Source organism: Micropterus salmoides, unplaced genomic scaffold (assembly GCF_014851395.1).
Source record: "Micropterus salmoides isolate LMB-PRFRI ecotype aquatic unplaced genomic scaffold, ASM1485139v1 Ms_hic_scaffold_18, whole genome shotgun sequence".
NCBI classification, from domain to species: Eukaryota; Metazoa; Chordata; class Actinopteri; order Centrarchiformes; family Centrarchidae; genus Micropterus; species Micropterus salmoides.
The window spans coordinates 5,429,807-5,444,202 of record NW_024040928.1 but is presented as its reverse complement, the minus strand read 5'-3'; the positions used below and the strand labels follow the sequence as shown (position 1 = coordinate 5,444,202).

General features: G+C 40.1%; 1 protein-coding gene across 1 annotated transcript in view; it reads left to right on the top strand.

The window, feature by feature from the left end:
- The window catches only part of LOC119908534 (CD2-associated protein), a 65,817-nt gene that overhangs the window by 33,642 nt on the left and 17,779 nt on the right, over window positions 1-14,396 (top strand). The window contains exons 6-12 of the mRNA XM_038726283.1: window positions 168-346; window positions 3,921-4,008; window positions 4,263-4,357; window positions 6,750-6,848; window positions 8,830-8,883; window positions 9,776-9,812; window positions 13,224-13,286. Of these exons, the coding sequence (XP_038582211.1) occupies window positions 168-346; window positions 3,921-4,008; window positions 4,263-4,357; window positions 6,750-6,848; window positions 8,830-8,883; window positions 9,776-9,812; window positions 13,224-13,286 (615 nt within the window). The remainder of the gene's footprint in view (window positions 1-167; window positions 347-3,920; window positions 4,009-4,262; window positions 4,358-6,749; window positions 6,849-8,829; window positions 8,884-9,775; window positions 9,813-13,223; window positions 13,287-14,396) is intronic.

Sequence of the window (14,396 nt, the reverse complement as noted above, 5' to 3'; positions counted from 1 at the left end):
ACACAAACACAAATTTAGCACCTTCTGGTGGCTGAAAGAGGAATAACATGTATATTCTTCAGGAAAGTTCAGGTTTTCTATCCTATACGTACAGTATTGCAACAGGAGGGATTCAGCAAAATGTGATTCATTCAGCCTCCACTCACCCTGTTGTATCTCCCCACCAGATGGAAGCGGAGTAGAAAACACCACCGCCCCCACATCGCCTCCACCCGCCTCAGGGAACGGAGTTATTGCTCAGCCCAAGAAGATCCGAGGCGTCGGCTTTGGTGATATTTTCAGAGAAGGGTCGGTCAAACTAAAGGCCCGCCTGCCAAGCCCCGAAACTGAGGAAAAGAAAGGGAGAGTAAGTGTGATGCAAACTTGGAATGTACAAGAAATGTTGCATATTCTGATTATAACACTGCAAAATGTTGCATATTCGGGGCAACCCTGTAGCTCACCTGGTGGAGTTGGCACACGTGTTAAAGGTGCCGTAGAATACTCATTTTCAGATTCATACATGTATTTAGGGTTTCTGCTAGAAAATGTTTACAGGCTTTAATGTTCAAAAAACACATATTTTTAATACTGTCCACTACTTCAGCTCCTCTATTAACCCTCTGTCTGAACACTCAGTATTAGCTCCTGTTTCTTTAAGGCCCTCTTCCTGTAAGCCCACTTTCTTCTGATTGGGCAACTTCGTCAAGCACAGAGGAGGGGCGGGGCTATGCGAGACAAGGGCTGCATCCGAAAAGTAAAAAAAAAAAATCTCCTTTCCTAAACACCTTTCCTTGACCTCGATGGAAAGATGTGAAGGAGAATTCATAAAGACTTAGGAAAAGAGGACTGCGGGGCTCAGAGAATCCGACATAATAATGCAATGTTACTGACGTGGCCTGCCAACATAAAACTAATACTGCTGAAGGCTGGCAATACATAACGTGAACCTACACGCTGCAACATTATCCTCACTTTGATCATGTTACTGAACACAGCTCGCATGGGTCTCAGTTATTGACAGTTGAAGACACATGCATATTAGGGAGTTATGCATAAGAGAGAAAAGGCTTAATAGCCAATGGTAACTTACATGGTGATCTACATCCTTTATCCGGCAGGGTCGGTGATTTCTCTTTTTTATTATTGTAGAAAACACTTTATAGCGTATTTCAACAATCCGAAACATAAAACGGTGTTGAAGCAGTACTATCAGATTACAGAAAAGCCGAAAGAAAGAAATTGGGAGTCTTATTCAGGTAGGCCCTATCATAATTTGTGTCTGTGTTGCTAGGATTTTGCTAAATGTGGTCAATAGATTTTATCGTTTGAATTTGAGGATGTGTGTCGCTTTAAATGTTGCCGCCGCAAGGAATTGTGGGACAGTATTCTGTCCTTTCCTCTCGTAAAGGATGGTCCGGTGTACTCTATGCTGAAGGAGATATGAATGGAAGCCTTGAGGCTCCTTTCCTTAGCTTTTAGAGAATTCGACCAGCTCTTATCATGGCTGCCGCTGAAATATATCCGGGTCACTTCACTAGGTTAGGAACCTTCCTAAGCAAAAAATACTTTTCGGACGCAGCCTAGGCATCACTGATTACTGTACAAAAACACAACACAACAATTTTCCCTCTGATGTCCATCCGGCTGCTCTGCCTCCACTTTTGACGATTTATGGAGTTTATATGTTACTGCTTCCTTTAGCAGCTAACTACTACAATCAGCAGCTGCTAGTGCTACAATGTTATCTTCTTAGTTAGCCATGCAGCTAGCTGTCTTATTGCAGATTCTGCCTGGACTGGAAGCTTTCTGGAGCCACACTGACAGCAGGGGCTCTATGAGCTCATATGACCTCCAACTCTGGAACGCGGGCTGGTCTATGTTACTTTTGGGGCATAAACATTCGAGATGTTACGTAACTTCTAGGGCTTGTTGGAATTCGCCAATTTTTCTGGAGTATTTTCGATGCGTGACTTTTACATCTGAATGGGGAAACAATAGAGTTTGAGGCTCAGACTTTGTCAGTTACACGCACTGTAGTCTTTTTATTCAACTACGCCAAGGGAAATACAGTTTTCCATTTTACCGCCCCTTTTAGGCCGAGTCCTCACCACAGCAGCCTCGGTTTAAGTCCGGCCCGGGCTCAGTTCTGCATGTCATCCCCTCCCTCTCCTGCCTTTCCAGTCACTTTCAAATAAAGCGGAAACACCAAAAACAAATCTTTTTGAACATTTGGATTCAATAAATTTATCTGCTTATTAAGACAGATATTTTCTAGGTCAAGATGAAGAAAGACATTGAAACTGAAATTCAAGCTTTTAATTTGGCTCAGGAAAAATGTGCTCTTATTAATTGCATATGTACATTATCTCCATATTTAAGTCCTACTGATCTCACCCTCCCCCCACATCGGCCAGCTTTTCTCTCTACCTTTGAGTGTTGCTGCTAAGGGAAAAATATAAACACTTGCTTTCAAGCGTGGTGGGACAATATGTTGTAGGAACTTTATCATTTTTTTCTAGCATAATCCTACACTTTCAAGTTCACACAATGAACATGTTTTAGTGATGCGAGTAAAAAATATTGCAGCCAATAAAAAGATACATGATGAATCCACTTACACACACTACAGTAGCTGTAGTGTGTTCAGCACGACAACATCAGCAGCAACGGAACAGTTTGTCCATTTTCACATGGACTTTTAATGACTCAGCAGCTCCAGTCTACTGTGATGTGATGAAGAAGCCAATCAAATGCTTTTTAAGTAGGCCTGCCATATCATTTTTGCTTGTTTATAGAAACAATCTAGTCAAAGTCGCTTAGATGACAACATCAGGCCTTTTAATATCTCCCCACTCAGCCTTTGTCTTGTGGGATGAACACATGCGTAACACATGGGTCAGGTTGTTTTTAGCGGCAACTTGTGCAAATCAGGTGACCTGCTGCTGGGCTGATTTCCATCTGTTGTCTTAGTAAAATCATTGCGCTCCTGACCGTAATTTACAACAGACCAAGTAAATTCTCCCCTCAGTCTCAGTAACATGTCTTAACTGCATCTCTATGACATGGGCTTTTATGTCTGTGTAGTTTTGGAGGAAGTCTGACTTTGAGTAGTAGAAATGGAAATGCCAAGAAAACCCAACTTTAGATTTCTTTTTAAGTTTTAAAAAATATTTCAATTCACTATATTTAAATTGACATACTAAATGCAAGGGTGGGGGGGGGGGGGGGATAACATACTGACACACAGCTGTAAGACTGAATAACATAGGCTCACCGCTTCATTAGATTAGCATTTAACTCGGTTCTAACACTCTGTCTTCTTTTCCTTCTGTCTGCTCTTCACAACAGCCCTCACACTCTTTCACCACTAACACGGCTTCCTTCACTCACACATGTCTCATGCTCTCACGCTTTCCTCTTCACCGCCAAGGATATCTCTTACCCAGCCCACATGATCCACTCGCTGAGGTCCCCTCTGTCAGCAGTGGTACCAGGGACACAAACATTTTCAGTTTTTGACTAATTTGGCAGTAAATCCAAAAGGTCTGTTAGCTGGCAGTCTGGTACTTAAGCATATATATATATCTTCTTTAGTTCTATGTAGTCTTTGTTTTTGTTTTTCTGCCTGTGACTCACTAATCATCACTTACAAGTTGTAACATCAGACATTCAAATTACAAGCCTTTGGTGTTTCGCTGTTTACTTTCTTTCTGTAATTGTTCTTTCTTTCCATATCCTCTACTATCCTTAACTGCAAACTCCTAAATTAACAGCATCGCCCATAAACATGTTTACTTAAATGCACGGACTCATTATCAGATTAATCCTCTCATTTGGTTCAGACACAGACCGTCTCATAGACAGGACTCCACATGAAGCCACACATCCACTCATGTGCGAAAAATCATTTCCATCTGTATGGTTTTGCTTCATTTTAGCCAATCCCATCATTACCATCTGCTGCAAAGCCCGCCCAAACCAACATGACAGACTCACAGAGAGCAGATGGAGACAGCAAACCCAAAGGTAAAACACTGTGAACGTACTCTAAAGGAAAGTGTTTTTAATGTTTTAATGGTGTGTAAGCCTTCTTAGTGTTATTTGCGTCTGTCATTAGTTACAGCTCCACTGTTTAGTTTGGATATGATGAAACATTACAATACAGTACAGTTATTAAAAAAAAAACCCTCAAGTATATGAATTGTAAACCTGGTGTTGTGTTTGTTTGGGAGATATGATAAGATGTTTATGTCCCTGAGAAATGTGTTCTGTTTCCTCAGCAAAAGAGTACTGTAAGGTCACGTTTGGCTTTGAGGCTACAAATGAGGATGAGCTGAGCATTAAAGAGGGAGATATCATCCACATCCTGAGCAAGGTACGTTTTCACTGCATATACATGAGCAAGGTACGTTTTCACTGCATATACATGAGCAAGGTACGTTTTCACTGCATATACATGAGCAAGGTACGTTTTCACTGCATTTGCATGAGCAAGGTACGTTTTCACTGCATATGCATGAGCAAGGTACGTTTTCACTGCATATGCATGAGCAAGGTACGTTTCACTGTATATGCATGAGCAAGGTACGTTTTCACTGCATATGCATGAGCAAGGTACGTTTTCACTGCATATGCATGAGCAAGGTACGTTTTCACTGCATATACATGAGCAAGGTACGTTTTCACTGCATTTGCATGAGCAAGGTACGTTTCACTGTATATGCATGAGCAAGGTACGTTTCACTGTATATGCATGAGCAAGGTACGTTTCACTGCATATGCATGAGCAAGGTACGTTTTCACTGCATATGCATGAGCAAGGTACGTTTTCACTGCATATGCATGAGCAAGGTACGTTTTCACTGCATATGCATGAAAGTTGTGGGACTTGCCTTATCTGGGAACAGGGAAAAAAAAAAGTTTCTTCTGTGTCATCTGTGAAGTGAACATCTCAGTGAGAGGAAATTAAGGAAGCACTGAGCATTATCAGCTGAACTAACTTGCTAAATTGATTGTCTCATATCGTCCTGCGTACTTCCTCACCACAGCTGACCTTCTTTTAAGACCTTCCTCGCCAGACTGTAATTGCCTAAGAGCTCAAGTCTTTGCTCTAGAATTTATGTGCCTGACATTTCCCACAGTTCTACAGTTTCAGCCAAAGATGATTTCCAAGTGCTGTTCTTTTCTTAGACATTGACATGAATCATTCCAACACTAGACTGAAAGAATTGGTCGTTAACTCAGTTGTCGAAAATAAAACGTAGCGTCAGTCATCAAAGACTTTGGCTTTCCCCTCTTCAGAGGTTCTGAAAAATTCTAAATAAAGAAAATATTATACTGTATGCGCTGATGACAAAAAGTATTCTTTTTTCCCAATGTAGTTTTCACTGATGGACATGATCAGGGCTGAAACAATTCATCGAATAAATGGATTACTAAAATGCATCGACATTGCATCACGCACATCGCGCTTAATGAATCATTTAAATAATCTATAGAAGCTTTGAGTACTAAAATCATTGGTAGCTGCAGCCCTACACATGATTATAAAACTGACAGACGAACATGTAAACACACAAACAAACCTTTACTTTTTTTAGTAGGCCATCCATTTGTCCCAGCTAAATCAGTTCCTCTTTCCATAGTCTTTGTTTGGATCCTGAACAGTGTCCATTTCTCCCACTCTCCTTCCATCTGTGCTTCGTGCAATCTGAAACAATCTGTCAGTTTTTCCATTATTATACTACTTGGTGGGGCGATCCACCTTACCCCGTTTCCTTGTGCTGGCTTTTTTACTAGCTATTAGCAATATTTTGTCCAGATTCCTATCCCTTTTTCATACAATTTCTTCAGTAAAGAAAAATTCAGATAGTGTACCGTGTAGTTCAAGGGGAGATCCTAGTGTCTTTTGCTTAGTTTTGTATACCCTTTTTGAAAACATGTTTACTTTTTAAAATATGTATGTGTGGTCTGCATATAGTATTGCAGATTCTCTAGAATGGTAGATTGAAATATTTACTCTTGACAGTTGGCTCTGTATCCTTGAACTGCTGGATGTTTGATGTATTTTCCCCATGTTTTGCCAGCCATCATCTGAGTGCTGAACTCTCATTCCCATTTTTCTTTTAAAAATGCTTGTTCTGTTGTTATTTTGACACAGTATAGCTATAATTCAAATTTTGGTTCCTTCCACGGTAGGGTCTATTTTGATTTTCTCCTTTATAGCAGTCCCTTAGTTGTAGCTGCCTATAGAATTCATGCTTAACCAAATTATATCTTACTCTGGAAACTGCAACTCTCCATCCTTCTCTAAAGTGTGCCATGCTGTGATTCCTTTGGTTAACCGGGGTTTATCTATCAGTCATTGAGCACACTGCACATATTCATTTCTTCTTTTTCATACTTGTTGAAGCTAGTTGTTAATATTTAGGAATGGTGACTATGATATCAAGTCACTGTGACTTCCTCAGCAACACATATGCATACAGCTCCCACCATCTAGTGGAGACTGTAGAGAAGTGCTTGTAAAATGATCTTAAGTGTTGTTTTTGTTCTTTTGCTTCTACTGTTCCATGGTGACCTTTTACGGTTCCTTTTTTGAGCCACTTTTACATCTTCCTTCCTCCCTACTGCAACATAACTTTAACATTAAAAGGTGCTTTGTGAAGCTTTGTGCTGCCAAATGAAGGCATATTAGATAGAGATAAAACAAAGTGAATACTAAAGTGCTGGCATCATTCGCTCTTCTGTTATTGGTTCTGTAACAGGACACAGGAGAGCCTGGCTGGTGGCGAGGCGAGCTCGGGGGCAGAGAAGGTGTCTTCCCTGACAACTTTGTAGTCATGATGCCTGAAGCGGAGAAAGAGGTGAGATCATTTTGGCGATTACCTGTTTTGATAATTGATTAACTGTTTAGCAAAAATACCAAGCACTTCCTTTAGCTCCGCTTTCTCAGCTCTGAAGATTTGCTGCTTTTGCGAATATTTTTTTGTCATACAAAACATACATTTAATGACGTGACTTTGGGGTCTTGGAAATTGTGACGGACACTAAACAATTTTCTGACAATTATTTCCATTATCATTACAATTGATTGTTCGATAATGAAACTGATTTTCATTATCAATATCTGTTAGTCGCAGACGCCAAGTGAGAAGTAGTTATCTTAAAATGTTCTGTGCATCTGTTAATGTTTTGAGGATAAAGTGGGAACACCATTGGTATGATTTCCTGCAAACAAAGGAAATGATCTATCCCCACATTCAAGCTTTTCAAATTGCACACACATTGGTCAAAGTTGTAGAATTTTTACATCCACTCAAAAAATGTGTTTTGCTTATCGTCACTTCACTGTGCAGAATCAAGTGTATGTGCAGAGTTTGACAGTAGAGGGCTGTTTTCACATGCAACTTTCTCTGTCCTCATCTTAAATCTCAGTTTAACATGTGGACACATCAGATGTATTTCTGACATCACAACTTGTTTGGAAGGCAATCACAAGTGTCGTGTGGATATTTCCAACTTACAGGACAGATACACTAAGAATGGACTTTTAAGTGAAGTAGTAGGAGGGATGGTGATCGCTACTCGATACCTTTATGGTATCGACCGAAACAGCCCAGTATCAAGTGGAATCGAAACGTCTCCAGTCAAACCAGTACTTCAATCGATACCTATGCCAACTTTTTGTTACCAGATTGTGGAAAAAAATTCTATGTCCCTGCACCATAAACGCTATAAAAAAAGAGTCCAAGCGTGATTTTAACAGCCGCTCACCTTCGGCTGTGGTTTCAGGCATTTTCGTCACTGTTGTAAGTTCATCACCACAAGCGTGGCTTTCCGTTGGTTTCATCTTCTGGTATCATTTAACACTTCTCTGTACATGTTTATTTGCTGTTCACCTCACTTGTCACTGATCGCTGGACGTGAAGCCTCTCTTTTCCTCTGTTTGTGTTTTTTGTGTAGTTAAGTGACTTGTTTTAAGTCGGTTTTGGTGGCGGTTTGCGACTCACCACTAAAGGAAAAAGCACTCGCAGAGATCTTTCACTTCTGTTTATTGGTCAAAAGTTAACAAAATAATTCTCCATTGTTTACTTTCAACAATAAATTCGTTTCCCACAACTTATTTGGTCAAGAAACTATTTCACTCCTCTCTCATTCAAAGATCATAATAATAATTACTCATTTAGCTGACGCTTTTATTCAAAGCAACTTACAATTGCTATTTATGTCAGAGGTCGCTCACCTCCGGACAACTAGGGGTTAAGTGTTCTCCTCAGGCACACATTGGTGGATGTCACAGTGGAACTTGAACCCAGGTCTCCCACACTAAAGCATGTGTCTTATTCACTGTTCCATCGCCATCCCCTACAGAACATTTGGGGATGTTTTAAATATTCAGTGCATCTGGAAATGTTATGTGTCTGTAGTGGCTAACTCAGCTCTGACATATGGTGTGCTGTGCCTATACATCTAACTAATATTATGGAGCAGTAAGCACAGCTTGCCTAAATCCTGTTTGATTTCTTATGAAAGCTTTTCTACACATGTAAAAAGGCCTCTTGATAATCAGCCAGATGCCTTTTAGCTTATATCGAAGACTTGTCTTTAATGATCTGTGAACCAGTTTATGAGACAGGGCTTCGGGTCATGTTAAGAGTGTCCGGGGAACTGTGTAAGAGCTCTCTAGGTTTGTGTTTGTTCTGTATGAAGGCTGAGTCTAAGTGATTTGAAATGCTTACTGTGTTCACTTAAAGGACCTGTCAGGTGACATCTCAGAAAGGGATTTGAGGTTTTCACAGATTTCATTCCGTGATTATATTCTGTGTCCTTTCGTTTATATTTTAGACTCCCACGTCGAGAGGGTCCATGAAATCATCACCTAGGCAGGAGTCCGAAGAGGTAAGGTGTCAGTGCCTGCGATTAAAAAAAACAAACAAAAAAAGACCACAGACTCTGTTAGTTCCTCCATTGCTCTGGAACACATTCTGATCACACACAATGTGCTCAGACATTAATGCCTTGGTAGCCTGTGGCTTCTGGAAATCAGTGGTAACCTCTTCTAGTCTTTTGACCAATACCTCCATTAGTTTTTAGTCAGTGAAAATGTAGTGTCATGTCTGTCAAGCATTAGAAGCTACAGCTGTCGCCATCTTTATTCTGTACAGTTATTGGTACCCGCGCACAGTGGTCCACACTGCTTTACAATAATGCAAAGACAGATTAACTTTCCTCAGTACATCCTGTTATCAATTCCTTACTTAAAATAGAACCACTTACAAGTGTTTGTTTCTTTCAGTGCACATGTAGTAAAACAGAAAGGCAGTGGCAAAGTGTAAGCCAAATAAGAACTGGAGCTTTTTACAGATATGCAGTGCAACAGGAGAGACATTGCCCTGTCACGGGGTACTGAAACACAATTGAAAAGGCTACCAAGCAAAAGCAGCTGACTTACTGGAAGAGTCTGAACTTTCTTCAACTTTCAGTGTGCTCTTAGTGCAGACTCTTCCTGTCAGTCGCTGTTGCCATGTTGTCTGACTGGTTAAATCGCTCTACAAAAAGACCCAAAACATGCACTGAATTGGAACAAATTGGATACAGCTGACAGCCTTTTTGTCAAATAGCAAAGTAGGAGTAGTAATAAGTATAACAAATTTGACCAATTTGTTGTCCCTGTGTCCTTCCTCAATCTTTGGGTGTCTGTATGAGAGATAATAGATGTTATTATGTGTTAATGAGTCATCTCTATGTCACTCTGACCTTTTTTTCCTCACCTCCATTCTCCTCCTGTCAGAAACCGAAGAAGCCACCTCCACCGTCAAAAAGCATAGGTAAAAAGCACTTTACACCCACCACCTCATTAAATGCCATCAACTCAGTGAGGAGGAGAAGTGTGAGGAGAAGGTGCTACTTGAGGTGTCTTGCAGTGGTTCTCTACCAAAAGCTCACTTTATATTAAATGCATCTACCTTCAAAATGAGCATTGATAGGATTTGTGATTTTACTATCTAATTCATTTAGTCTCTCATTTAAAATAAATGTTTCCACTCACCCTTTAATAAGGTACACTGTGTGAGATATATCTGTAACAGAATGGGAAGAAGTAACTGTTCAGACTTTATGTCAAAGATGTCTATGTATTGTGTTGCAGGGATATCTGCTAGTTTCAAGCTGGGACATGTAGGACCGCAAAGTTAGCTGCACGGCTAACTCAGCTAACTTGCTAAGGGCAGTTAGTAGCAGTTATGACCTGATATGTGATAAGCTACCTCGTATTCTATGAATCTGACAGGTGGACAGTTGGTGGACTCAATTCTTACATATTGTGCCTTTTAAGAACCAACGTTGACTCAGGGATCAGTAAATAAACTAGGCATTTTCTCCATAGTGTTGGATTATGATGGGTTAAACCATGTGTGATCCATAATGGTGTAGTAATGGTGTGATTGGGAATATTTAAAAAAAAAAGAAGGAACCATTGTGTAGCTATCTGATGGTTGTTACATGTGAAGGATGTGCCAGTTGCCTCTTCAAATCACATGACCAAGACAAGTCACACTATAAGGGTTTCTGCATGGTTCACAAAGTCTTAAAACCTTTTTGATGCCGCATAGAATGCAATATATTTCCTTTTTATGATCTTACCAACCAAAGTATGAATCATATGACCTAGAATTATTTGTTTATCACATTTTTTAGTACTTACCCAGAAGTATATAACAGTAATTCCTAATGATATAATTAATTATATTAATGTGACCTGGACATGTATAAGAGTCAGAAAATAGAAAATGGATGGATGGAATTACGAAAAAAAAAGGATTAATGCATTGAAGTTCATCAAAGTCTTTGCTTGCAGCAGTGACTGTGACAAAGTTATGTTTTGGTATGACAGTAATTAATCATCCATCCATCCATCCATCCATCCATCCATCCATCGTCAACCGCTTATCCTGCGTACAGGGTCATGTGGGGGCTGGAGCCAATCCCAGCTGACATCGGGCGAGGTTGCCAGTCCATCGCAGGGCCAGTAATTAATCATTGTATATCAAATATCTCTTGTGATATTGTTGTAATTTTTTTTCTAATGATAAACAATTATTTGAGGACCAATGCCAATAGCTTAATAGCGTACAGAGTGATTCCTAAAAAAATTTTGATTTGAGAGTTAATTAAAGGAGACCTCCTTTCTGCTTTAAGCCCCCTCCCTCTCAAAGCCTCCTGTCTTGTGATTGGCCAAAGCCTGAAACATGTTACCAGGCTGTTGTTGTTGATGGGCGGAACGGGCAGGCTGAGCGTTGCCGTGCCTTTAGCGTGGGAGCAGATGAGCATATATGGAACACCGGCTCCGTCTGGCTCCGTAATACATAGAACAGAGCCCTTGAGAGAAAAAGCAGTTCAGAACAGGAGGACATCTGAGGTTTTTGCTAAAAGGAATTTCTTATAAATACTTTAACCTCATTTCTTAATGCTTTGGCCATGTTTAACATGAACATCCAACATTATAACATTGAAGATTAGTCATAAAATGTTGAAAAGCATAATAGGTAACACATTGTGTTTCTTCAGCAGAAATGTACCTGTTTATGCATAGTTTCTTTCCTAACCTAATGGTTCCCAACCCCCGGGCCACAGAGCAGTATGGGGCCACAGAACATGAATGAATGAATGAATGAATGAATGAATGAAAAAAGCTAAAACAAATATATTCCATGATGAAACATAGCGATGGCAACAATACTGTCCACAATGTCTTTTACTATAACTACTGTGTTTCAGTGTTTTTTTTAGAGCTCTGCCTAGGTGGCCGTAGCTTGCTTTGCTAACATTAGCTAATTAACCTACTAAAATGACAGGTTTATGTGCGCTTAGTCGTAACGTTAAGTGAGTGAGTACATTAGATCTCGCTGTCTCAAGCGTCAGCTATATCAGGGTCCACCAGGGTTGAAACTGTGTCACGGTCCGTCACTTCTGTCTTCTGAGTCTAGGTTGTGCTCAAGGTTTTTATGGTGTTTAAAGTGTATTGGATGTTTGTTAGGTTCTTGGTGTAATTTCACCCTAGTACCTAATTACTAATACTAGTATTTCAGGAAAGTTTGATAATCATGATAATAGTGTTTACTGTGACATTTTTGCCCTCAATAATCCTAGCATGTCATCACCCACTTAGCGTGTGCCGTCTTTTTTCTTCTTCTGCACAGCAGGTAAAGGAGATAACAATCTTAAAAGGGATGTTTTGGTAACCACATTCCCAGTCTGCGGGAACAGTGTCAGTATAAAAACAGCACAATCTGTGTTTCATGTTCACCTGATGTTTCAGAAATCAGATTACCACAGTCATTAATCATGTGACTTGAGTGCATGTAAACATACTGAGATCAGGCAAGTGGTTTACAGGGAGAATTTACAAGTGGGGGAGAGTGTACTGGTGCAGAGGTCAATAGTGGTTATTTTGAGTTTGTTTTATTTTTTAGAAAACAAAAATACATCTGAAACTGTCAAAGGCGCCAAGGGACTAAGCTGTAAATGCAGACTCAACTCAGTACTTGAAAAGTTTCCAAGGAAACCCTTGTTCGTTCCATATTGACATGATGGTTTTTCTTAAAGAGTTTTCTAGTTTTTCTTTTACCAAACATGAAAGTCAAATGCAGCACAGTTTCATGGTGGTTCAGTGTTACTGGCAGCTTTAGTGTTTCATATCAACACCAAGATCTCCAGTTTGCAAAATGCATCATTGTTTTCCTTCACAGGAAGTAACACAGAATTTGCATTCATATCCTTCTGCCTTGTGTCGCAGGTTGGTGTGTGTGTGTGTGTGTGTGTGTGTGTGTGTGTGTGTGTGTGTGTGTGTGTGTGTGTGTGTGTGTGTGTGTGTGTGTGTGTGTGTGTGTGTGTGTGTGTGTGTGTGTGTGTGTGTGTGTGTGTGTGTGTGTCCGCGCGCACGCGCCTCTCTTTCTGAGACATCAGTGAAAATGAGTTTGTACATAGACTTCCTGTGTATGTTGAGATTCTTTTTGTGTATGTGTCTCTCACAAAAACCACAAATGAGTGCAAGCAGCTATACATGCTGTCTCTCAATGCCTGGTTAGAGGGAGGTGTTGATGTGCCAGAGAGCAGTGGTTTTTCTTTGTGCGACTGTACTTGAGAGAAACTGTGTGCTCCTTTGCGTTGTCTTGTGAGTCTTGAATCAGCCAGGTCGGACAAACGAGGTGACTATCTGTGAAACATGTTTCGTTTTTCAGCTCACAAGCCGGAGGTTCCCAGTGCCGACAAGAAGCCTCATCTCATCAGGCCAGAGGACAGAGGTAGGACTCTCACATCCACGTTTACCCTTCCTATTTCATTTTATCCTCTCATGTCCTCACATTGTTCACAGCAATAGTTCAAATTAATTAATTAATTAATTAAGTAAGTTCACATAGTTCAAAGCACCAATTTTTGTTTTTGTCTATCAAATTTGGGACACGAGTCCTCATGCACTGCGGTCCGTGTCACCACCAGCTCCATTTTCCATGGGCCATTGTGTTTCCTAAGCACCTATACATCTATAAAGAAATACTCCCATTACAACAAACATGCTATAATAATAATAATGCTATAATGTCCAGAAAACATCTAAATTAAAAGTCTGGAGTAAAATGTGCCATGTGAGATTATTCGATAGTTAACACTGATACATCAGTGTGTGAGAAGCATTTCACACTTGTAGCTGCACTGGTTTTAACTACTAGATTTATCTCCTAATTGATCAAATTTTATATTTTTCTATTGTGATGTTGACGTTTAACTGCTCGAACTTCTTGTGGCCATTATTAGCTTAAAGCCTGCGGCATTTTACACAGCATAAATTAGCTCAGCAGCTAGCGGGCTTTTTCTCTACTCATAGCTTAACACATTATATATTTTCTGTACTTATTTATACTTTTCTTAGTCACAGGTGGTTGTGAGATATTTAATGGGGTAAGAAAGAAGTAAAAACAAAGTTCTGCTACACAAATTTGTATTTGTTTTTTGGCTGGATTTTCTCCAAGATGTCTCTGAGATCTCTAAGCTTCAGCCTTTATCTTCTGTCACTCATGCTGCTCTCCCTCCATGTATACTTAGTGTGAGTAGCAGTGCTGGCAGACACCTTAAGACAATGTAGTCTTTTACTCAAGATACTGTTGCATTTTCAAACTTCCTCTTTGCTCAAGTTTTAAATACCAGCACAATGTTTGTCACCTGGTGGGACACAGTTTTAAACAAGTCAAAAAACTTTGAAAAGAGAGAGAAATACAGGGCGCGTTCAGACCAGGAAGTCCGCTAGTTCACTTGCTGTGGTCCAGACTAAATACAATGGGTTTTATTTGTTGTGTTTTTTGTTCAGTGCAGTTTGCTCTCAAACTGCCCTTTTTGCAAGTGAACCAGAATTTGTG